This window comes from Stegostoma tigrinum, chromosome 17 (assembly GCF_030684315.1).
Source record: "Stegostoma tigrinum isolate sSteTig4 chromosome 17, sSteTig4.hap1, whole genome shotgun sequence".
Taxonomy (NCBI): domain Eukaryota; kingdom Metazoa; phylum Chordata; class Chondrichthyes; order Orectolobiformes; family Stegostomatidae; genus Stegostoma; species Stegostoma tigrinum.
The window spans coordinates 35,538,487-35,564,813 of record NC_081370.1 but is presented as its reverse complement, the minus strand read 5'-3'; the positions used below and the strand labels follow the sequence as shown (position 1 = coordinate 35,564,813).

The 26,327-nt window shown below is 39.4% G+C and overlaps 1 protein-coding gene across 4 annotated transcripts in view; it reads left to right on the top strand.

Annotated features, from left to right (window-relative positions):
* Nucleotides 1–26,327, top strand: part of phrf1 (PHD and ring finger domains 1) — an 87,958-nt gene that overhangs the window by 7,935 nt on the left and 53,696 nt on the right. For 2 of the 4 annotated variants that reach the window (XM_059652072.1, XM_048545489.2), the window contains exons 2-6: nt 12,202–12,322; nt 15,937–16,086; nt 18,096–18,301; nt 19,510–19,593; nt 21,809–21,930. In XM_059652072.1, the coding sequence (XP_059508055.1) occupies nt 12,217–12,322; nt 15,937–16,086; nt 18,096–18,301; nt 19,510–19,593; nt 21,809–21,930 (668 nt within the window). In that variant the 5' untranslated portion in view covers nt 12,202–12,216. Of the gene's footprint in view, nt 1–4,115; nt 4,177–9,933; nt 9,954–12,201; nt 12,323–15,936; nt 16,087–18,095; nt 18,302–19,509; nt 19,594–21,808; nt 21,931–26,327 lie in introns of those variants that run through there. The other 2 variants (XM_048545490.2, XM_048545491.2) reach the window with 2 other exon arrangements.

Genomic DNA, 26,327 nt, shown 5'->3' with positions numbered 1-26,327 from the left:
GTGGTGTGTTTCAGTTTTCAGAATGCTTATTTAGTGTTCCATACAGGAAATTTGTAAATAAAATTAGAGCTCTGCTCTCTGGATCAGAAAGGACGGCATAGTGTTGCCAGTGGTGCAGCAGTGTTATTTCTAGTTCTCAGTCCACAGTGATGTAGGTGATTTGGATGTGGGGACCAATTGTAATAGTTCCAAGTTTGCTGATGATACCATTTCGGGTGGAAATACAAGTTGTGAGGAGAATTCAAGGAGGCTTCAGGAGACCTTTGATGTTAAGTGAATAGACTAGAACATGACCAGTGAAATATAATGTGAGTAAGTGTGAGGCTATTCACTTCGTAGAAAATAAACAGAATACTTCTTAAATAGTGATAATGGGATCTGCAGATGCTGGAGAATCCAAGATCTCTGATGAAGGGTCTAGGCCCAAAACATCAGCTTTTGTGCTCCTGAGATGCTGCTTGGCCTGCTGTGTTCAGCCAGCTCCACACTTCTTAAATAGTGAATGGTTTGGTAGTGCAGGTGTCCAAAGGAACCTGTGTATCCTCATTCATGAGTCACCAAAAACAAACATGTAGGTTTAGCAAGCAATAAGGAGGGCAAATGATACATTAGACTTAACTGCAAGGGGATTTGAGTACTAGAGTAAAAATACCTTGCTGCTGTGGGGTTTTGATGAAATTTTACCTACAGTACTGTCTATAGTTCGGTTCCGTTATTAAAGAAAGGATATCCTTGGGATGGCATTATTGTTTTATGAGATGACATTGATTAGTATGGGTGTGTATTCCAGTTTGACGATCAGGAACTAAGTCATTGTGTGAAGTAGTCTGATGTTCTTGTGACCTCTTTCATGAAGACCTTCCTAAGAACTGTCATTCCCTCAGTGCAAATATTAATGTTTCAAATATATCAAGGCTCTTTTTGTGAAGACTTCACACTTCAGCAATCACACCATGTTTGGTGCCCCATGATTCTGACTCAGTTTATTTCCAAATAATCGTTGCACAGCATGATCCCACAAGCAATAAGATAAACAATAAAGTAATGTCTCTATCTTAGTCAAGGGATGAGTGTTACACAGGACATTGACACATCTCCCGCTGAACTGGTGGATAGATTCTGTTCAATGAGATTTCTGAAAGATGGCATTTCCACTCCAGTAGTGTTGTATTTAAAGTGTTAGTTTTATTTACCTGGACTGATCCTTGAGTGAGGTTTGTACCCAAAAAAAAACACTTGGCTTAGTAATGAGGTCGTTGTTATTTGGTCAGTTCATTTTGCTTTGTTGCCCCACGATACAACAATGCTGCTTTAGTCATTGCTTCCAACGGTGTCTACTACTGACAGGCCCTTCAGAATTTTGTCCTCATGTTAAATTACTTATCAATGTCCTCAGATGCACTCTGAGATGATCAAGATACAGTATAAGTCTTTCTAAGAAACAGGAGTTGCTGAATGAAAAGTCATCCAAAGTTCATCTTATTCTGCTACCATTCTGATAGTCACATGATACAATGATAAAGGAGTTGTTGACTAATCATGGCAGTGTAGCACTCTCAGTTCTGCGCTGAAACATTATCGCAGATTACATGTGGCTTGAACCCAGGACCATCTCACTCCGAGATCAGAGTTTCAAATGAACACGATTTAGCGTTTGGAAGGCAGTGGTTCTAACAGACAATGCTTTTTATTGTGAAAGTCCTATTGCCTGCCCAACTCAAACAAAAGAAATTAGAATCATAATCTCAAAATCTAATCTTCCTTTCCTCTTAATTCCCCACTCTCCTGCTCAATGCCTCTACTTTTAATATTCCACCCAGTTTTATTGCATTCACCATGCCAGCTTCCACCCCCATAACCTTTTAATGTCTCAGCCATCTAATCTGACACTCTCAGTGAAACAATTGAATGAAAAATTCTGAAGTCTATCTCATTTGCCTCCTACCATTCTGATATTCATATAGTTGATCAGCAATGACTCTTTATCAGTTAATCTACCATAGGCCCAACGCTATGGCCAGACATTTTTCTCAGTAACTGAGAGCTTGGAATCATAGAATCTTACAGCACAGAAGAAGTCCATTTATGAATTGTTTCAGCACTTTGAACAAGCTAACCAATTAGCCCCACTACTTCTGCTCTTTCCAGTAGACCTGTACATTTTTCCTACAAGTACTTATTCAATGCCCTTGCAAAATTTATTTTTAAATTTGCTTTCACTATCTTTTCGGACAGTGCATGACGGATCATCGTAACTCACTGTATAAAAAGATTAATCTTCATCTTCAACTTGCCTTTTTTTTTAAAATCCATTCAGAACTCCTCCAGTCCCTGACATCAGGTGATTAGCCTGCCACTTTGTCTATATAGGGACACTTCATAGTAATGTATACATTGCTTGTGTCTTTCCATAAGCACAAGAAGCATTTGTATAGAGGCTGCACTGGTGGAGGTTTGCTGCTCAGGGGCGTTGGATTGCACTGAATCTGTTTAGCAAGGGCAGTTTTTGCTGCAGTAAGTCTTGTTGGTGTTCTTCTTTTTTGCATTCTTTGATCTAAAGGATGTGTGCTGGTAGATCCTGCTCAGGAACGTTGCTCCTTACAGGGCACTGAGATAGTAAGTAAACAATATGTGGTTTAAACAAGTCACCGTGAGTGGTAAGTGATGTGCAGCATGGAGTTCAACAAGCTTGTGTGTTTTTGTCACTCATCAGATGTTGTCGCCAAATAATATTTGCCAGGTTTAGAAGTTACAGAAGTAAACAGAGGGAGTCAGTTACAGTGCACTTTGTTGAACTCAATTCCCATCCTCTTGTTCTTATGCCAGTTACCTTAAATCTGTGTCCCTGTAGAAGATTCTCCTTTTTCTTACCCAACAATTCAAAATTTTGCCTCTGTTAAATCTCCCCTTAACCTTGGCTGCTCTCAAAACAAACCTTTGGGTTTCTAGTTGACTGAAACAAAACTCAGCAGGTCTGGCAGCATCTATCGAGATTTGATTTGATTTGACTTACTATCACATGTACTGAGATACAGTGAAAAGTATTGTTTGCGTGCTATTCGGGCAAATCATACATTACGTAAACACATCTGAATAATGCAACAGATTGCAGAATGTAGTCTTACAGCTACAAGGAAGGTGCAGAGAAAGATCAACTTTAATAGTGAGAGGTCTGTTCAAAGGAGGGAACAAGCTGTTCTTGAATCTGTTGATATGTGTTTTCAAACTTTTGTATCTTCTGCCAGGGAAGAGGGTGGAAGAGAGTATAACTATGGTGGGAGGGGTCTTCGATTTTGTTGGCTGCTTTACTGAAGCAGTGGGAAGTATAGACTGAGTCATTGGAAGCAAGGTTGGTTTGCCTGATAGACTGGGCTGTGTTCACTGCTCCCTGCAATTTCTTGCAGTCTTGAGCAGAGCAGTTGCCATACCATGCTGAGATGCATTCATTAGGATGCCTTCAATGGTGCATGTATAAAAATCGGTAAGAGTCATTGTGGACAGGCCGAACTTCCTTAGCCTTCTAAGAAAGTAAAGGCATTGGTACGCATTTTTGACTGTAGTGTCAATGTGGATGGACCAAGTCAGTTTGTTGGTGATACTTACTGCTAGGAATTTGAAGCTCTTGACCATCTCCACCTCAGCATCATTGATACATTGTCCTCCATTCTGCTTCCTGAAGTCACTGATTGGCTCCTTCATTTTGCTGACATTGAGGAAGAGGTTGTTGTCTTTACACCATGCCACTAACCTCTCTGTCACTTTCCTGTACTCTACTCTATCTCGTTGTTGTTTAAGATCCAACTCAATATGGTGGTGTCATCAGCAAACTTGTAAATGGAGTTAGAGCAGAATTTGACCACACACTCATGAGTGTATGAGCAGTATAGTAGGGGACTAAGTATGCAGCCTTGTGGGGTACTGATGCTGAGGGTTATCGTGGAAGAGATGTTGTTGCCTATACTAACTTATTGTAGACTGTGGGTCAGGAAGTCGATGATTCGGGTGCAGAGTCCTATGTCACAGAGTTTGGAGATAAGTTTGTTTGGAATTATGGTATTGAAGACAGAATTAAAGTCAGTGAAGTAGAGTCTGACATAGGTGTCCTTGTTATCCAGGTGTTCCAGGGGTTGAATGTACGACCAGGGAGATGGTGTCTGCTGTGGACCTGTTGCAACGGTAGGTGAATTGTAGTGGCTTAAAGCAGTTGGCAAGGCTGGAGTTGATGTGTGCTATTACTAATCTCTTGAAGCGCTTCATAATGATGGATATCACAGCCACTGGAGGTGGTCATTAAGGCACGCTGTCTGATTTCAATTTTGCACTGGGATGATAAATGTTAGCGAAAGTAGAATTAACATTTCAGGTCCAGTGACCCTTCTTCAGGACTCCAGTTAACTGAGCATTATGAAACATTAGCTCTGCTTTTTCTCCTCAGACGCTGTCAGACTTGAGTTTTTCCAGCAGTTTCTGATTTCTAGAGTTCACAGTTCTTTGGTATTTTTTCCAGCTGATTGAAGTCACTTATCCCATATATGTATTATTCTAGTAAGTCTCCCTAAGTCCTTGACATGCTTTCTACATATTTTCATATCAGCCTGTTCAGAGATGTAATTACACACCACCTGGAGTAGGTGGGATATTGGGCTGGGTCTCCTGGCTCAGAGGTAGGGGTACCTATCACAAGCACCCTCTTGATATGCTTTCTAAAGTGGTGCCTAGAATTGAACGCCATCACACCAGCTCGTGTCTAACTGTTGATTTCTCAAGATTTAGTAAAACAGCCTCACTTTTGTGCTGTTTGTCACTTCACAAAGCCAAGGTTCCTGTATGCGTTTTTAAAATCAGTTTCTTAGATTGTTCTATTACCTTCAAAGGCATATATGTGTACATCTTGACTGAGTGTTCCTGCACCCACTTTAAAATTATACCATTTCCTTTATATTGACACTCCTCATTCTTCATGCAGAAATGCATCACTTCAGAGTTCAGTTAAACTTCATCTGCTGTGCCCCTTTTTTATTAATGTGAACATAGGTGTTAAGATCAGAAGTAGGCTCTTTTGCACCTTGAGCATGCTGTGCTGTTCAGTAAGATCATGGTTGAGCTGATTATAATAATCTTAACTCCGTGTTCTTCCCTCCCCTCAATGAGCTTTCAATTTCTTACTGATAAGGAGTCAATTCACCTTTGCTGTAAAATATTCAAATTTTGTTTACACTTTTTTTGTGGACCAGGGTTCCAAAGACTCATGATCCTCTGTAGACAAAAAGGCATTCTCCTTATCTTTGCCTTAAATGAAGGAATTCTTAATTTTAAATGGTGATACCTAGTTCTAGAAACTCTTGAGATGTGAGTCCAAATCCCTCTCATCCCATTGACCTTTCAGCCCTAAAAATCTTAGGGGAGTTAGTGGCTTAGTGGCAGTTTTACAGGACTAAGCCAGAATCCCAGACCACTGCTAAGTGGGAATGCTGACTTGAGGCTGCAATCAGATCACTCATGATCTTATCAAATGACAGAGCAGGCTTGAGAGGCCTAAATGGCCTGTTCCTTCTCCTAATTATTGGTATGTTCAAATCTCTAACTAAAGGGAATATAACTATTGTCACTTAACGTTAAATGATATTACCATCACTAAATTCCCTACTATCAACATCTTGGAGGTTACTACGAACCAGAAGCTGAACTGGACTAGTGATATAAATACAGAAGCTACAAGAGCAGGCCAAGGCACCAGGAATCCTGCAGCAAGTAACTGACTTCCTGATTCTGCAAAGCCTGTCCACCATCTACAAGGCAGAACTGAGAAATTGCCTGGATGAGAGCAACTCCAACAACACTGAAGAAGTTCGACACCATTCAGGACAAAGTAGCGTGCTTGACTGGCACCACATCTACAGGTGTTTACACCCTCCATCACCAACACTTAGCTGCATTATGTATTGTCTACAAGATGCACTGCAAAAATTCACCAAGGCTTCTTTGGCAGTGCTTCCCAAAGTTGTGACCTTTATTATCTGAATGGACAAGGACAGCAGATGCATGCATATAGTAAATTCTGCAAGTTGCCCTCTAACCCATATACCATCCTGTTTTGGACATATATTGCTGGTTCTTCAGTGTTATCAAACCTTTGAGTAAAGGAGTTGGGGTGTCATGTTGAGATTGTACAGGTTGTTGCTGAAGCCTCTTCTCAAGTACTGTGTGCAGTTCTGCTTGCCCGCCTATAGGAAGGACATTATTAAATTGGGGCGAGTTCAGAAAGATTTACCAGTATGTTGCTGAGAGTGGAGGGATTGAGTTATAAAAATATGCAGGGATTTGCTTCACTGGAGCGTCAGAGTGTGAAGGATGACCTGATGGAGGTTTATAAAATCTTGTGGACCATTGATAAGGTGAATAGCAAGGGTCTTTTCCCTAGGTGAGTTCAAAACTAGGGGCCATGTTTTTAAGATGAGAGCAGGAAGTTTTAAAAAGGTCATGAGGGGCAACTTTTTTATACAGAGTTGTTTGTGTGTGGAATGAACTGCCAGAAGAAATGCTGGTTGCAGATACAGTTACAACATTTAAAAGACATCTGGATAAGCACATGAATAGGACAGATTTGGTGGGATATGGGCCAAATGCAGGCAAGTGAGACTAGTTTGGTTTGGGAAGATGGTTGGCAAGGACTAATTGGACTGAGCGTCTGTTCTCTTGTATTACTCTAGAAGAACATATTTTTCATATCTGTCCTCCCCAAGATCTTATATTTCAAATAAGTTGCAGTTTAATTTTCTAAACTCCAGTGGATGCAAGCCTTGTCCAAGCTTTTCTCACAACAACTCATCTATTCTATGCATTAGTTCCTATATAAATCTTCTCTGGACTGCTCCCAGCATATTTACATTCTTCCTTAAACAAGGAGACCAGTATTTTTGGTTTTGCCAATGCTGTATATAACTGAAGAATATCCTCTCCTATATTTGATTTCTCTTGTAATAAATTATAATATTCTATTAGTTTCTTAATTACTCACTTACTTGGAAGCTAATTTGTTGTGATTCTTACATTAGGGCACTCAGACCCCTCTACATTCTGTCACTATTTAGATAGTATGCTTTTTATTCTTCCTACCAAAATGCACTATTTTATATTTTCACCAGTCATCCATTTGCCAGATACTTGCTCATTTACTTAACCTATTGGTTTGTCCTTTTCTCAACTTAATTTTCTATCTTCTTTGAGTCATCAACAAATTTTACAGCTATACCTCCTCTCCATTCATCTTGAACTGTGGTACCATTCTCTCACTGTATACTATATTTCTGGGTTTCATGCCATTGGCAGGCTTTGAAATGATGTCCTATACATTCAAATCCAGATCACTAACAGACATGAAAAATGCAGTGATCATAATTCTGACCTGTAGAGTTGTTCGTCTTTTCTGCCTGAAAGGCAACTGCTCACCCTTACTCCATAATGCTCAGTTAATTATACGTGCATGCTTCCAATCTCTCTTTAATCTCTCATTGCGAACTATGAAATGCCTTCGGGAATCAGAGATCTGAGTGAATCTGTTCGACTCAAGCAAAGGACATTTACCATGTTATATTTCAACATTCTTCACACACTGTATTCTGAGATGTTATCTTCTGCAATAAATTTTAATCGATTCACATGCTTGCCATTAGTGATTGCTGAAATACCTATGCCAGTGGTTATTACATTTTAAGTTCAGTAAATGATTCAAAGTGTTTTTGTTCACTTTTGGTAATATGTTACTGCTTTTGTGACGAGATTTGTTCTTCAGTTGAGGAATTTCACAGCATAGAGAAATAGCATATAGCCCATTGTGCCTGTAATTTGAAAGAGGTACCTAATATATTCTTGTAGTACAAATCCATTTCCCTTTTAAAAGCTGTTATGGATTCTTAGTCTGCTGCTGAATTTTGCACAGGACTCCTAACACTCCTCAGTCAAGAGAGCAGAAGAATCTCCTACTGTAAATTTCCCTATTGTTTTATGTTTGAGCCCTCCAGTTTATATAGACATGGATGTTAATGGCAAGGCCAACATTTGCATCCCATCCTGAATTGCCTTTGAACTGAGTGGCTTCCTACACCATTTTAGAGAGCAGTTAGAGTCAACTGCATCTCGTTAGCTGCTCAGTGACTAGTAGAAATAGACTTTCTGATTTTATCTTTTCCAAACCCCTTGTGGGAACAGACAAGATAAGCTGTATTTTACATTACATGTGAATGTATGCATATTTCTCATAGGAAATTAATCTTGATTTAGTTCATAGTGCCTTGATTTAGTTTGTTTTAAAATTAGATTTTCTAGAAGTAGCAGTGGTTCTATTTCATTCAAAAAGTGTAAAAACTTCCAAATACAGAAATATTATTCCAGATACATCAAATGATGGCATAACGTTCCGTATCTGAGCTTTGCACCTTTGATACAAGCATGTTTAAAGTATATTGATTACTAAGATGTGATGTAGGGATTTGCTAAATGTATCTGAAAACATTAAAAAATGAAATGAATTTATTTTGAAGTCTTCAGGGGATTGACTGAATAGTTTTTGGCAGATTCTGTGGGATTTAGTGTATGTTAGTACCATCAATCTAAAAGTATATAGCAGAACAGATTATACATTGTAAATTGTGCCTCTTTTCTGTACCTTATCCTAGAAATAAAAGCTGAGAGTTGCATGCCCAATTTGCTGGCTTGTTCTCAATTTATTTTCTTGATAAAATCCATATTGGTTAGCTTTATGGGTAATCTTGAAAACACACATTTTTTCAGGTGCATAGCAGTTCATCGTTTTGACCCTCATTTTTCTTCAATCCCTCAGTCTCACAATACCTCTGTTCACCCCACACCATGCTGTCTCCCCACCTCCCCTGCCTTTAATCTAAACGCAAGTTGTTGTGACTCATTAACAGACACATGTCCTTCTGGGTAATAGAGAGCACAGGGTCATCACATCATCTTTGTTTCGTCTTCGTTGACATCTTTGTCTTTCAAGCTCAGGAACACCCTTACCCTTCGCAGGAACCTGCGCATGGGACCTTTTAATGTGGGGATGCTGTTGTGCAGCAGTTGAAAAAGTGTACCTGTTAGAGGTATATTGGAAGGATTCACATTGGTAATCAACATTTTAAACCATGTAATGAACACGTTTTTGTGGCCATCTGACCCTGGATTGCAACTTAAAGCTGGACCTTCTAGCTCAGAAACAGACATGTTACCCATTGTGTCACAAGACTTACAGAGCATGGATTTTGAAGATGTTAAAAGAGCTGTGGCAATTTGCTGCAATGTACGTTGTTGCACGCTGCTGTCACTAGGCACTGGAAAGGAGTGAGCATTTAAAGTGGCGGATCATGTGAGCTCTTTTGTTCAGAACAATGTCAAGTTTCTGGCCACGGAATCCTCAAGATGTTGTTGGTGGGGAATTTAGCAGTGCTGGTTCTTTTGGGAGATTAGATTCTATTCTGTCAAATAGTCATTGGCGTTATGTAGCGCCAATGTTACTTGCCATTTATAGGTCCAAATGTGAATGTTATCCAGGCCTTGCTGTACTAGGATGGGGGTTGCCTTAGAACCTGAGAAATTGTGAATGAAAATTAATGTTAAACAATCATCATTGAATATCTACGTATCTGACTTTATGATTGAGAAAAGGCCTTTGAGCACCTGAAAGTTTGGCCTAGGGCACTGCTCTGAGTCACATTGTGTCTACATCATCATTAAGTTCTGTTTTGCTAGGTCAAATATTTTACTGCACTTGTGTATTACAGTTATGAATGAGGAAGCTTGAATTTTAAAAAAAAACACTAACTGCAGGAATGATATCAATTTTGTGAGACTTTGTTTCCATAGGATCTTGGAATGCATGACCAGCATGGAGGCCTTTCTCTTTCAAGCTTCTATTCTTTAATCTTGAGTGAGGCCACCCTACAAAGGTGATACATTATTGCTGTAGGGCAGAATTTTGACTTGTAGAATTATGCACTTTGAAATTTTTTTCTCTATACTCAACCCAGCCCAGGGAAGCTTTCACTTGGCTCTTGTTTGTTGAATCTGTTTGTGTTTGGGAGCAGCAGAGGCTACCCCTTTCGTAGTTATTATTCACACGGTCAGCCTACTGAGCTCCTTTTGGTGATGTCTCCATTACTGAAGGCAGTGCTGCTGACTGGAGTTGAAAGAAAGCAAAGTGGGGCTTAGATGGCTGAGTACTGGTCTGAGGCCAGGCTTGAAAGCAAGATTTGGGGTGGCCAGTAGGAGAGATTGGGGCCGAGTTGATCCCGGCAAGTCTGAAATTTCTGTTCCAGTGGATCCTGCTTCGTTTTTTTTTTGCATGCCCAATACTATTGTTGTTATGTGCTGGCAGTGGTGCCTATATTAAAATTGGCAGGTGTATTTAAATGAAGCAGTAATGATGTACTGTCATGCAGCTTATTGTTTTGCTGTTTGAAATCCACACTTGCCCTAACAAACGCTTAGATACCTTTTATTGGTGCAGTTAGTCAAAGGCTGGTCTCGACATTCTCGTTATAAATTTTCTGCCATATTAATTCATGCTTTATGAAGTTTTAGGATTCAGGTCATATTTCTAAAATATTTCAGATAATCTGTTATCATTATTGGTTCTTTACTACTCCAGCTTCTTGAAATCTGAGCAGGTTAGAGAAATCTCAAAGCGAGGAGGGTGGAGGTAGAAGGAGGATGAGTGAGTGAATGTGATTGGTGGCATAAGCAAGTTTTGGATGCTGAGTGGGATGTGAGGGTGAGCATGAGCAAAATGGATTTGAGGGCGTGAATATGGAGAGAGGTCATGAGTGAGTATGTGAGGGATTGAGTGTGGAGAGAGGGCTGTGAGAGTATGAGGACAAGTTTCGAGAAAGGGAGTGAGCATGTGAAAGGAGAGATGAGTTGGGAAGGCAGGTGGGGGTGTGTGCACGGGGTTGGGTGGGATTGGTGGTGATGAAAGATTATAATGAGTATTTGTGGTGATCAGGAGAGGTGCTTCACTGAGTCTTCTGTCAGCATAGAACATGGAGAATTTGATTGAAATGCTACTGGATTATATAAAAGTACATTTTTATGAAGTACTTAAGACAGATTTTCATACTCATATAATACATTACTTTATGTTCGTCTATAATATGCTAAGTTTAATAATTGTTCCTAGGCTCCATTTATTGCTGTTATTGGTTCTGCTGGCAACTGGAGTCCCATTCATTTTCAAATGCTTTTACTTTGTTTCATGGATGCGAGTACCACTGGCAATTCCGGCCTTCATTGCCCATCTCTAATTACACTGGGGAATGTGGTACAGAATTAGAATGGGGTCACGTTGGAAAATAGTTTGCAAAGTGCTGACATACTCCTTCACATCACATGTACATGATCTAGCGAGGTTGTTAATATGGACTTTCTGGACGTGTGTATTATCTGCACTAACTGCATCAGACACTGAAATGCTGAGATTAGTTTGGCTTTATACAAATGCATTTGTGCATTGTCTTGGTGATAAGTAAACAAAGCTAAAACTAATGCATCTGTTCACTTGAAATCTAACAATTACAACAATTTGAAAATGATAAACATGTGCATTTCTCCACAAATTTCAAAATGCGTTTTAATTTGTCAAAATATTTTCAGACTTTTTTGGCTTTTAAAAACTAATTGATTAGACTCTAGCTGAAAGCATTGTGAGCATTTTTGAGTGTCACACGTTGTAAAGGATGTCAGACCCTTAGAGAGGAAATTTATTAATATTGGTCCCTGGGAGAGGAATTTTCAGCCCAGAAAAGGTAAGGATTTAATGGACCTTTGCAAATTGTTTCCATTGTCACTATGTTCAGTAACTATGGACACAGATTTGAAGTAACGGGGAGTCAGAGGAGACATTAAATTTTTTCTTAATGCAGTGTGTTATGACGTTCTGGAATATACTACCTAAAAGACAAGCAGATTCAGGTAATAAGTTGCAAAATGGAATTGAAAAAAATATTGTGGAAAATACTATGTGGTTAACTCTGCAAAATAATTAACACAAGCATTATGGGCCACATTGCCTCCTCCTTGCCTATATCATTCTGTGTTTCTGTGACACCAATGGCAGACTTGATGACCTGAAAATCTGTTTGATCTCTTTGATGCTGTTCCCCCTTGGATTTTAGTTAATGGAATCCTTCTTTCTTGCAGATATTCAGTTTCTGAATGTACATTATGGATGACGACAGCCAAGATGAACTGATTAATGTAAATGCTGCATTGGGGAAAGCAAGAGGAAAACGAGAAGTCGTAGCCATTTTCAGTGACGGAGGTAATATTCAGAATTTAGTTGGGCAAGATGAAGTATGGTATGATCGTGGTGGATGTGCAGATAGGATAAAACTACCCTTCTTTAGAGCTGAGGGTCAGATGTGCTTGTTTTGAAAAAGACTTTACACATATTGAAGGTGATCAGTATCAATAGGAGAATGATGTTCTGAAAAGGGAGCCCATCAATGACATTCCAATCGCAAAAATGTGCTGATGAATCAATGGTCCTGACAAGCATATGATGAATTAAATATTTAATCCTATTCTGTCTAAGTTAAATAGCAAGTTATTTGCTCAGTCTGTGTTTTTGAGTTTTCTCCTCTCTCTGGGAAGTGCTGATTCTTGGGCTATGGCTCCAAGGTTCTGGATTTCAATGTAGGTAAACATGGGATGAACATTAATAGGATGGAACAACCAATTTTCTAATTGGTAAACTTGTGTCAAAAAATGGCATACAGGTATAGCAAGTATTTGCCAAAGAAATGGAAAGAACATAAATTGGCAAATTGAGTGGAGTATATGGGGAGCACTGGGCGAGGTGATAGCCAAGTGGTACTATTGATTGATCATTAATCCAGACAAGGTTTGGGGACGGGTCCAAATCCTGCCATGCCATAAAAAAAGTCTGGAATTAAGAGTCTAGTGATGCCCATGAAACCATTCTTGATTGTTGGAAAGACCCATCTGGTTTGGAAGGAAACTGCCATATTTAACTGGGCTGGCCTACGTGTGACTCCAGATTCATAGCAATGTGGTTGGCTTGTAACTGCCCTCTGGGTAATTAGAGATGGGCAATAAATGCCAGTGACGCCCTCAAACCATGAACGAATGAAAGAAATATAAGCAGTGAAGTCTTGCTACCACGAATGAAATTTCACTGAGAGTACTATATGCAGATCTGATCTCATTATTTAAGGAAGGATAAGCTTACATTGGCAGCAGTGCATAGACAACTCACCTGATTAACTTCATCTCAGGAATCATCATATGAACAAAGGTTCAGCATGATGCCCGATTCTCATGAGTTTAAAGGAATGAGAGGCAATCTTATGGAAGCGTTGCATTCTAAGGGGGATTGATTGGTTGCATTTTGTCAAGCTAGATCTAACGGCTTATTTAAGATGGAAATGAGGTGGAATTTCTTCTTTCAGAGGGTTGTTAAGTTTTGGAATTCTCTCCCCATAGAGATGTGGAGGCTGGACTATTGATTACATTTCAGGTCTGAGCTAGAAAGATTTTTGATTTATAAAGGGGGATCAAAGGACCTGGGGAGCTGTAGGGAGTGTGGAGTTGAGGCAAGAAGAATATCAACTGTGATCTTTTTGAATAGCAGAACAAAGTTGAGCACCTCGAAGACCTACTGCTGTTTCAGTTTCTTGTGTTCTTATGTTACGTGGAAAGCTAGAAACAGTGGAAGAACAAAGTGACTTGGTGTTCAGGTACATAGAACACAAGGATATCATGAACAAGTACAGAAATTAATCAAAGAATAATAGAATGCTGGCCTTTATATCTTGGAGAAGATAATTCTATGGGGTAGAAGGCATGTTTCAGTTCTCCAAAACTCTAGTGGGACCATACTTGGATTCTGAGGGAAATTCTGAGCACCAGCCTTTGGAAAGATATTTTGACCAAGGAGGGAATGCTGCATAGCTTTACTTAAATTATACCTGGACTTAAACAGTTAAATTATGATGAATGATTGCACAGACAAGAACTGTACTTCTGCAGTGTGCAAGTTCAGGGTTGATTTAAAAACATTGGAACAAAAAGTACTAGTCAAGTCACTGAACCTGTCCTGACACTCAGTACAATCAGGGCTGATTGAACTCTTCAACACATTTTACCTACTCCATCCCTATTTCCTTGTATGTCACTGGCAATCAGAAATTTGGTAGGAGTAACTGGAAGGCAAAGTACAGGGCTAATGGTAAGATTCTTAGTAGTGTAGATGAGCAGAGAGATCTCGGTGTCCATGTACACAGATCCTTGAAAGTTGCCACCCAGATTGACAGGGCTGTTAAAAAGGCATACAGTGTTTTAGCTTTTATTAATAGAGGGATCGAGTTCCGGAACCAAGAGGTTATGCTGCAGCTGTACAAAACTCTGGTGCGGCCGCACTTGGAGTATTGTGTACAGTTCTGGTCACCGCATTCTAAGAAGGATGTGGAAGCTTTGGAAAGGGCGCAGAGGAGATTTACTAGGATGTTGCCTGGTATGGAGGGAAGGTCTTACGAGGAAAGGCTGAGGGACTTGAGGCTGTTTTCATTAGAGAGAAGAAGGTTGAGAGGTGACTTAATGGAAACATATAAAATAATCAGAGGGTTAGATAGGGTGGATAGGGAGAGCCTTTTTCCTAGGATGGTGACGGCGAGCATGAGGGGGCATAGCTTTAAATTGAGGGGTGAAAGATATAGGACAGATGTCAGAGGTCATTTCTTTACTCAGAGAGTGGTAAGGGAATGGAACGCTTTGCCTGCAACGGTAGTAGATTCACCAACTTTAGGTACATTTAAGGCGCCATTGGATAATCATATGGACATACGTGGAATAGTGTAGGTTTGATGGGCTTGAGATCGGTATGACAGGTCGGCACAACATCGAGGGCCGAAGGGCCTGTACTGTGCTGTAATGTTCTATGTTCTCTATTTTAAACACACTTAAAGAATGAGCTTCCACAGTCTTCTGCGGTAGAGAATTCTGAAGATTTAAAATACTGAGTAAAAGAGTTTCTCCTCATTTTGGGGTGATATCTGTCTTATTTTTAGGTTGTTTCTAGACTCCCATACAAAGGGAAACATCTTGCCTTCATTTACCATGCCTGAGTTTAAATATTTTGTAAGTATTAATTAGACCATCCCTCATTCCTTGAAAAGCTAAAGACTACAGGTCCTGTCTTCCCAAATTTCACATAATAGGACAGTCCCACAATCTGGGAACAAATCTGAAGAACCTTTGTTGTACTCAGTCTATGACAATATCTTCCTGAGGTAAGGAGACCAAAATTGCTCACATTATTCCAGTGATGATCTAACCAAGTGCATATGTAATCGACGCAAGACTTCAGTAATCCTGCCCTCATACTCTTGTGATAAAGGCTAACATTCCATTAGCCTTCCTAAAAGCTTGCTGAATCTGCACATTAGCCTTTAGTGGGTCGTCAACAAGGCCAACTAGGTCCCTTTGTTCATCTACATTTTCCAACTTCCTACCAATTAAGGATACTCTGCATATCTGTTTCTCCTACCAAGGTGAATGATCCCTGAGTTTTCCCCATTATATTCTATCTGCCATGTTCTTCCCCATTTCCCTAAGCCTGTTCAAATCCTCTTGATGCTGTTTTACATGTTCTTTGCAACTCATTACCATTTAGCTTTGTTTCATCTGCAAATTTGGAAATATTATATTTTGTCGCCATCTCCAAATCGCTTATACTGTATACATTGTGAACAGCTGGGCACCAAGGCCTGTGGTGCACAACTATTCACCACCTGCCAACATTTTTATTACTACTCTGTTTTCTGTCTGTTAGCCGATCACTGATGCCGGGACACTACCTATCACGGCTGGTACAAAATTCTAACCTCTCAAACTCTGAATGTATGCCTTTGTCAGAGGAATCTAGCAGTGAAGATGATCTAGATGAGGGTGGTACAGATGAAGATGATGATGAAGATGAAGATGATGAAGAAGATGGAGAAGGAGTGGAAGATGATGATGAAGGTGATGAGGAAGATGATGAGGATGAAGATGAGGCAGATGAAGGTATAATACTGGTTCCCCATCTTGTAAGACTTAAGTCAAATTCATTAGTCCATACTTCATAATGGATCTGCTAAGAGCTGTTAATCTTGCAAAGATTTGAATTTATAGGCTCAAATGTTATTCAGGTGAGTTATTGTTCTAGTAGAATGGACATGAAAAACAATATCTCAGATCTGAGTTTGAAGGGATTTCCTCCCTCCACATCATTCCTCCTACCCTGAAAGCTAAAGGTCTGGTGCCCCTTGGTGTGTCAAATAAATGGCCCTTGCTACACGCACACACCTGGATAGTAAGAAGCACCAGCACAAATGAGCCTGTCCTTTCCTTGCCTGTTAAGGTGTGAGCATATTTCTGTGCCCTCTTCTAGTGTAGGACTGCATGGTGTTTGTGGAATTCTTGGAGGTTCATAAACTATTTGTACCCAAGCTGCAAATAGTCAATTCAACATAGACCAGGGCCCTTCTGGTGCAGTATAGTGCAGATGGAGTATTTGGAATTTGCGTTCTGAATAATATTGTGCCAGTTAATGCCCTGGTATTTTTATTTTAGGTAATCCCCGTCACAGAAAACAATGATGTTTATAATGATCAAAAATTTGAAAACAATTAACTATTTTGATTTCAAAGCTTTTCATTGTAGCTTCTTGATTGCTGCCCTTATTGACTACAGTGATAGTTGTCTTAATCTGTTTGTACCTAGTTCAAATACATTGAAAGCAAGAACAATTATCACTAAATAACACCTCTTCAAATTTTTTATTTAGGCAACTGCCATTCTTATACAGTCTCCTAAAACTATTTGCAATGCTAAAATGTCTATTAACTCCACTCAGTCTTCTTTGCTGTTATGGGTATTGTTACAGTTTCTTGAGTCTTTCTTCTAAATAGAATCTGTACATTACATTTCCACTTTTAAACTTGTAATGTTTTGATGGACTACTAATCTATTTCCAATGTGGAGGATTCTTGTATAGACATCTTTTCTCTGCTGTATACTGGAATGCCAAGAGCAATGTCTCACTAATTTGCTACTGTTGTTGTTCCTTTCTGCCTGTGACACCCTCATTTATATCTTTATTATCAATTAACCTCCTAATCAGCCCCCAAATTCAGTGCCAGCAAACTCATGTTCATCTAAAACACTGCTAGAGGGGCTATTGGTGCAGTGGTAGTGTCTCAACCTCTGAGCCAGGAGGCCTGGATTCATGTTCAACCTGCTTGAGATTACACCATTATAATAACATTATAAAATAAATCCAAAACTCTGACCTGCATTCAAAGTTGTGGCATGTGTCATAAATCCATTTCCACTGCTCGATGATCTACATTGGATCTTGGTAAAGTCTCAAATTTAAAATCTTTCTTCGTGCATTTGAATTCCTCTATGGCCTCTTTTCTCCCAACTTTTATTCATACCTGCTGCAGCCAGACAGCCTCCAAGACCTTCATGTTTTTCTAGTTCTGGCCTTCTGCCCATCCCCAGTTTTCAATGCTATACCATTGATGTTTGTGTCTTCAACGACCTAGGTCCTAAACCCCTCTGACAGTCAAACTAATTCTCTTGTTTTAAGACATTTCTTGAAACTTATCTACTAAGGTTTTGCTCCTAAAACTTGTTCTAACATTTCCTTCGGTGGTTCTGTTTCAGAGTTGTACTGATAATAAAAACAAAAATTGTTGGAAATACTCTGCAGGCCAGGCAGCAGCTTGTCAGAGAAACAAACGACAGAATGAAGGGTTATTAACCTGAAATGTTAGTTTTGTCACTGTCCACAGACCTGTAATTTTTGGTGTTTTTTAGATTTCTAATTTCTGAAGTACTTTTGTATTTGTTTTGATAATGGGCCTGTGCAGCTCTTGGCATATTTACCACATTAAAGCTTCTACATAAATTTACACTGTAAATTTGGTTCCTCTGTCATGCAGTGTTATAATTCAAGGTTACAATCGGAGATTGGTAGATGTAAATGACATTGCATTTGTTTGTTTCTTAAAAAATTTTGTCTGAAGACAATGAAATCGATGATGAGGCAGAGGAGGCTGTTAGAGGAGATGACGCAGAGAAAACAAGTTCTGGAGGGAAATGGGGAAGCAATTCTGATGAGGAGGCCGAAAACTGCCCAATCTGTCTGAATACTTTCCGAGACCAGGCTATTGGAACTCCAGAAAGCTGTGCACATTACTTTTGCCTTGATTGCATTCTTGAATGGGCAAAGGTGAGTGCTATGAATCGGGTATATTTTTTGAACTGTTTGAAGCTATTAGGCTGATGGTGTATTCTCTATATTAAAAAAAAATTAAGCATTTCTGCACCTATTTTGATAAACTATAAGTGACTTTAGCTGATTCTGTAAGAAAGAATGATGCGATTATGGACTTGTTCAGAACTTGAGATTATTATTTTCACATTTGCTCCCCACTATAATGATTTAAGGAATTTCGCAGTGGTATTTCACTTCACACTGAGCATGTCATTCATGTCTCAGTGGTGTCTACTGTTGCCCTTGAACCAGAAGGTTATAGTTTCAATACTTAGGGGCTTGAGCACATAATTCAGTTCTACACATCATTCTTGAACTCTCAGGGAACATAGGAGCAGGTATAGGTCATTCTGTCCCTCAAGCCTGTTCCACCATTTAATGAGATCATGGCCGATCAGTGGCATAACTCCATATAACTGCCTTTGACCCATATCCCCTAATACCTTTGCTTAAGAAAAAAATTACCACAGCTGAAGTTTATTGAATAAAATAGTAAATAGTGGCACTATCTGTCTCCTGATGGGTAGTAAAATCACACAGCAGTATGCAAAGAAGAACATGATATTTGGAGATAGTAGGAACTGCAGATGCTGGAGAGTCTGAGATAACAAGATGTAGAGCTGGATGAACACAGCAGGCCAAACAGTATCAGAGGAGCAGGAAAGCTGATGTTTCGGGCCTAGACCCTTCTTCAGAAAAGAAGGGTCTCCTTTCTGAAGAAGGGTCTAGGCCCGAAACATCAGCCTTCCTGCTTGGCCTGCTGTGTTCATCCACTTCTACACCTTGTTATATCAGAACATGGTATTTTCCTTATTATCCTGGCTAACATCAACCACTATCAGTATGACAGATGATCTGTGTTTCCTACATCACAGCAGTGATTGCCCTTTAAAATTGGCTTAAATTACTGTCCTTAATTGGCTGAAAGCACTGTCATAGGATGCTCAGATGTCTTAAAGGAAATCATGGAGATGCAAATTCTGTCTTCCTCACTTTGCCTTCCCCATACTGCAAAAAATTAAGGAGGTCCTACGAAGCCAGCTGTCATACAGTGATAGCCATCTATAAATCAGTCATAAAATTTCAAAGCAGATTGGTTAACCCACATTTCTATAAAGAAAAAAGAATTGTATTGATGGTTTATAAATTTTTTTTTTACACAGAATGCCAATTCATGTCCTGTTGATCGAATAATCTTCAAACACATCTGTGTCCGTACACATTTTGGAGGAACAGTCATAAAGAAGGTGAGTTGCAATGAAGACTGTTAATCAGGGTGGTATAAGTGTATTTGGATGAAATTCAGAACAAGATGATATGATTGGGGGTAGGTCAGTTTGTGGGAATCTCGGATACTTGGCACAAATGTCAGATGTGTGTGCTCCTGGGCGCTGAATGCCATGAGGGCATAATAAATGACATTGATTCACTAGGAATAAATGGATATCAGATCTAGCTAATGTAAGTACCTAACAGTAATCCCTGGGGTAGCAAGGTTTGTTGGTGCCCCACTTGCTGAAATGGTACATGTAGTATATTGTGCAAGACAGGGGAGACAGTTTTGGGTAATAAGGATATGGTGAAGGAGTTAAACAGATATTTTACATCAGTCTTTACAGTGGATGATACTTCAAAAATTACATTAGTATTAAAGAATGAAGGGGAGGAATTAAGTACCATCATTAATAAATAATATTTGACAAACTAAAGCGGCTAAAACAGATATGCCCCGGGCCAAGACGGCTTATATCTTAGGATCCTATAAGAAATAGCTACAGAGATGTTAGATGCATTGGTTGTCATTTTCCAAAAATCCTGGGATTCTGCAACAGCACCAGAGGATTGGAAAACTGCTAATGTGACACCCCTATTCAAAAAAGGGACGGAGGCAAAAAGTAGTTAGCTATGTTGATTATCCTGCGATTATTGGAAAAGCATTGGAATCGATTATTAAAGAAGTAAAAGCAGAATAAATCATAATCTAATCAAGCAGTTAGCATAGCACCATGATAGGAAAATTGTATTTAATTTATTAAAGTTTTTGAAGAAGTCTTGAATAGAGTGGATAAAGAGCTATTTGATGTGTTGTATTTGAAGGTGTTTGACAAGGTACCTCGCATAAGATTAAGTCATAGGATAAGAGCTCAGGATGTTGGTGGTGACGTACATTGACATGCTTAGAATGTTGGTTCATGGGGAGAAAAGCAGTGAGTGGGATAAAGGGCTTTATTTTAGTTTGTTGACCCATGACCAGTGGAGTTCCACAGGGATCAGTGCTGGAACTGCAACTGTTTATAATATAGATTAATAACTTGGAGGAATGAAGTGAATGTACTATAGCCATATTTGCAGACAACACAAAAATAGGTGGTAAAGCAAGTTGTGAGAGGGAAACAAACAGTTTACAAAGATATTGATAGCTTAAGTAAGTAGGCAAAAAGTTTGCAAATGGAGTTGAAAGTGGGAAAATACGCAGTTTATTTTGGGAAGGAGAACAAAAGAACAATGTCATTTACACGGAGTAAAACTACAGAAAATTCCAAAATGAAGGGACTTGGAGATACTTGTACACAAAAGACAAACAGCTTGTTCACAGATGCAGCAAGGAATCACAGAGGCTAGTGGAATGTTGGCCCTTATTTGAGGGGTTTGGAGTATGAGAGTTGGGACATCTTATTGCAACTGTACAAGGCGTTAGTGAGACCACATCTGGAGTACTGTGCACAGTTCTGGTCCCCTTCTTTAGGAAAATGTATAATTCTATTGGTGTGTTATGGAGGGATTGTCTTATGAGCAAAGGCTAAACAGATTGAGATTCTACTCACTGGAGTGTAAAAGAATAAGAGGCAATCTCATTGAAACCTATGGAATCTTTAAAGCTCTTCACAGTTGAAATGCTGAGAGGACGCTCCCCCTCATAGGAGAGTCTATGAACAGTGGTCATAGTTTCAGAAAAGTAGCACCAATTTAAGACTGAGATAAGGAGGAATTTTTTTCTGAGGGTTTTGGGTCTTGAGTCTTTGGAGCTCCTTGTCACACAGAACTGTGGCAAAAGAGTCCTTGTATACATTTAAGGCTGCAGTTGATAGATTCTTGACCAGTAAGGGAATCATGAGTTATGGGGAGAAGGCAGGAAAGTGGACATGAGGATTGTTGGATTAGCCATGTTCCCATTGAATGTAGAGTGGGGTTGAATGGCCTACTCCTATTCCTATTTCTTATGGTCTGAAGGTCTCAGTAAATCTAACACTCTTCCTAGCAGTGATACTGTTAATTGTGCCATACACTGAGAACACGTCCACCAACGCAGTTGGCAGGGGATCATACCTTAGCTATTTCCCATTTGTGCAGTTCAGTGTCACATGTTTGGTGGTACTAAGGCACACTCAGTGGGGGTGGAAAACACAGTATCTTTAGACAGGTCCAATATTTCATTCCTAAGAATTCTCCTTCTCTTTGAAGATTCCAGTGCAGAGCCCTGATAAAGATAATGAAGAGGAGGAAGAGGACGTGACAAACTGTGAGGTGTGTGGACGAAGTGACCGTGAAGATAGCCTTCTCCTCTGTGATGGTTGTGATTCGGGGTATGTAACAGCTGGATATGACAATAACTTAAAACTATATTTGGAAACCATAGCAATTCAAATTACTTTTGTTGCAGTGATGGCATACTGACTGATTAGCAATGTATCTAAATGATAGAACTGTATCAGGTTGAAATTCTACAGTTTTAAATCCTGGGGAGCTACTGACGTCCTTTTCTCTGCTGTTTGATCTTTTCAGTGTCTTTGAACAATATTTGTTGCAACACAGCTTCAGCCAGTTATTGTGTTAGAGGTTGGGCTCTTATTCGTTTAAGTGTATAAGTTCTTCCTCAAAATAACAGTGTTCAAAGTTGCTGCTGTTCAATGTATTAAAGGTACAGCGATAACTATGATTTGACAAATTGGTAATGATGCACAAACATAACAGCAATGCTTTGGTGAACTTGCCAGATTTCTTTCTGAGAATTCGCATCTACCTTTTTCAACCTGGTGTTCATGGTGTTCATGACTGTTTAGACCTCACAAAATTAATACTCCCTCACTTATCCTTCTGCCTGAGCCAGCAGTAAGAGAATCTGCATGTTCCATAACGTCACTTTATTTAGTTAGCTGTTCTTGTTCATTGATGACCACAATTTTGATAAGAATGACTTCTAACTAGTTTCACCATGACAAACTGTCAAATCAAGTCATTCAGTGGAGACAGATACTGAGAGATTAATGAATGAGGGCCCCCTACAGGTGACGTTATCACTTGGCCTTGGAAGATATCTACTGGGATGGCAACTGTGGGATCTATGGGGCCAGGACAATGGAAGCTTGTAACTGAATCCTTATCAGCTAAACATCTCTTTCTGGTAAGTTCTAATTCCCACCAACCAACTGAACACTGAAGTTCAATTAAAGGGCATAACTATCATCAAAAGATTTCCCATTCCTGGTGAGTCACAGAATGTGAATCTGGTTTTGGGGAGGCCTCACTACCACCCTACTAACTACTTTTTGCAACTGCAGTATCACCATGACTTGTTTACATGAGAATGTAAGAAAAAGAGCAGAAGTAGGACATTTGTGCAATGAAGCTTGCCCCACCGTGCTATGTAACATGCCTGATCTGTTCCAAGCCTCAACTCCTCTTTAATGCAAACTCCTTACATCCCTCAACTCCTCAACATAACAAAATACTTCCAGTGAACTAACCTTCACAGTTCTCTGAGGTAGAGAATTCTAGACATTCACTGCAGTCTGAGAGAAGTAATTCCTTCGGTTTGAAGTCAGTGCCCCCTTATAGTGTAACTATATTGTGTAGTTCAGATTCCACTAGTGGTGGAAACATCATCTAACATCAATCCTCTCAACTCCTCAGCATCTTGTATGTTTCAGTAAGATTGCTCATCGTTCTTGTGAACTGTAATGAATAAGGGTCTAACTTGTTTCGCCATTCTTGATAAGTCACCCCTTTTGTCTCAGGAAGCTTTTTGAACTGCCTCCAGTGCCGTATATTCTTTCTTACATGTAGGGACCAAAATTCTATGTTGTAACAAGACTTTCCTATTTTTAAATTCCAGTCTCCTCAAATGAATGGACAAAATTCAATGTGCTATCTTAATTACCTCTACACCTGCAAGCTAACTTTCCTTTTTGTGTTTCATGACAAGAACACGTGACTCCCACTGCGCTGCACTTTTATGAGTCTCCATTTAGCCAGTAGAGTTTGCCTTTTAATTCTTCCTACCAAAGTGTGTGCATTACCTCACACTTGGCTACATTAAACTGCATTTGCCAAGTTTTGCCTGTTCTTTCAATTTTGCCTTATCCCCTTGCAGATTCCTGTGTCTTCATCACAACATGCCCTTCCACCTATTTTTGTTACGATTACAAGTTTGGATATGTTGCACTCTGCCCCTCTCTGTTTGTAATTAAGAAAAAGCAAAATAATTGATTTCTTCAGACTAATCCTTGTGGCACTCTACGTTACATTGTAAAAGACCCATTAATCCTAACTTTTTCTAAAGAAGGGTCTAGACCCGAAACGTCAGCTTTCCTGCCTTTCTGATGCTGCTTGGCCTGCTGTGTTCATCCAGCTGTACAACTTGTTATCCCATTAGTCCTAACTCTCTGTTTTCTGTGTTAATTAATCCTCAATCTGTGCTAATACATTACTGGCAATACTGTAAGCCCCTATCTTGTGCAATAACCTTTTATATGGCACCTTAGCAAATGCCTTCTTGAAATTCAAATATTCTACATCCACTGGTTTCCCTTTATCAACTCTGCTTGTTATATTCTCTGGGAATTTGAGCAAATTTGATAAACACCATTTCTCTTTCAGAAAACCATATTGGCTCTGTTTGTTTTTATTATGTTTTTCTAAATGTTCTGCTATTTCTTCCTTAATAATGAACTCTAGCATGAAAGGGTAAGTGGCCCATTGTTTCCTGTGTCCTGTTTTCCTCCCTTGAACAAGGGTGTCTTAATGGCAGTTTTTTGATACGCTGGAACCCTCCTGGAGTCTGATGATTTCTGGAATATTTTGGCCAAAAGCCTCCATTATCCCTGCAGTCACTTTCTTTTACAATATATGAATGCAGGCGTTGGGTCTTAGTGTCAGATCTGCTTTTATTGCCATTAGTTTATCAATTGTACTCTACTTTTCAGTTCAATTGGCATCAGATTGCATGTATTTGTCCCTTGTGTGCAGACTGTTACTAGGATCTTTCCTGTTAAGTTTTGAGATGTTTACAGTGTCCTCCACCATGAAGGCTAGCACAATACGGATTTAAATTATCTGTCATTTCTCTCCTCCCTGTTATTGACTTCCCAGTTGCACCCTCCAAATGTCCCATACTTTAATTAGCTATTTTACTTCTTACACGCTCATAGAATTTCTTGCAGTTTTTATATTTGCCATTTTAATTTCACAATACATTTTCCACCATTTTATTAGCTTTTTTTTGCCATCATCTGCTTTCTTAAGAAATTCCAATTTATCCAGCCTACCACTAATTTTTACTGTTTATACACCTTGGTTTTGTCTGGATACCGTCCTTGTCTGGTTTTGTTAACTACAGGTTATGATATGGAAGTGCTAGTTTTGGACCGAGGTGGACAAAGTCAGAAGTCATGCAACACCAGGTTATTTTACAACAGGTTTATTTGGAATCACACACCTAGTGTTCTGTGACTTCTGACTTTTTAACTATTATAAAGCTATTTATTGTTGTCGCAGTCTCTTTTTTGATCAATTTAATTTTTCCTGAACATTATGAAGCATCTGTTAAGAATCCTCTATAAGAATCCTCTGTATACCTTTATAGTTGCCTTGGTTTCAGACCTGAGTTGCTGCCCCTTGTACTGAATTTGAAATTCCACCATATTCTGATCGCTACTCTCTAACATGATCCTTGATTAAGAGATCTCTAATTAACCCTACTTCATTACGCATTATTAGATCTAAAATAGCCTGGTAACCACTACTGTAAGAAGTAGTTCCTGATGCACTGTGCAAATTCATCTTCCTCCTTCCTCTTTTCCATCTGATTTGTAATGTTAATTACAATCACCCATGACAGTGATAGTGCCCTTCTGATACACCTCCATTATTTCCTGATGTTTACGTAGTACTTCAATGAGCTAAGTTTTGGAGGGCCTATAGAAGATTGCTACCTGTGATTTCTTGCCCAAACTAATTCCGATCACAATCTATTGCACCTTTACAACTATCGCCATTGCACCAATACCTTCCTGTATTAAACAATGCTGCCCCACAACCTCCTGTTTTTGGTCATATACCCACGCATATTGAATTCCAAGTCCTGATACCTGGGAAGTTGCCATTCTCACCGTTCTTTGTTTTCAAAATCACGATGTGGAGCTAAAGAACATTGCTAAAATTATTACAGCATGCATGCAAATTTATTTTTAGGGAATTCATGGATTTATTCAATTCTGTTTTAATTGATTTCCGATGATGTTGCACAGTCTATTTTTCAGCTGAATTGGTATCAGATCACTGATCTCCTGACCTCATTACAGCCTTGGTTCAAACATGGATAAAAGAACTGAATTCCAGAGATGAGAGTGACCGTCCTTGATATTAAGGCAGTATTTGAACAAGTGTGCCAGCAATACATCTTAGCAAAACTGGAATCAGTGAAATCCGGGAAAGTGCTCTGCTAGTTGGAATCATACCTGGCACAAAGAAAGATGTGATTCGAGTTGTTTGAGTTCAGTCACATTGGCTCCAAGACATCGCTGGTAGAATTTCTTCGGGTAGTGACCTAAGCTCAACCACCCTCAGCTGCTTATCAGTGACTTTCTGTCTTGAGTAAGATCAGAAGTGGAGAGTGCCTGATGACTGGAGGGTGGCAAATATTGTGCCTTTGGGTACTGTTGTAGAACAGAGGGACATTGGAGTTCAGGTAGATAATTCTTTG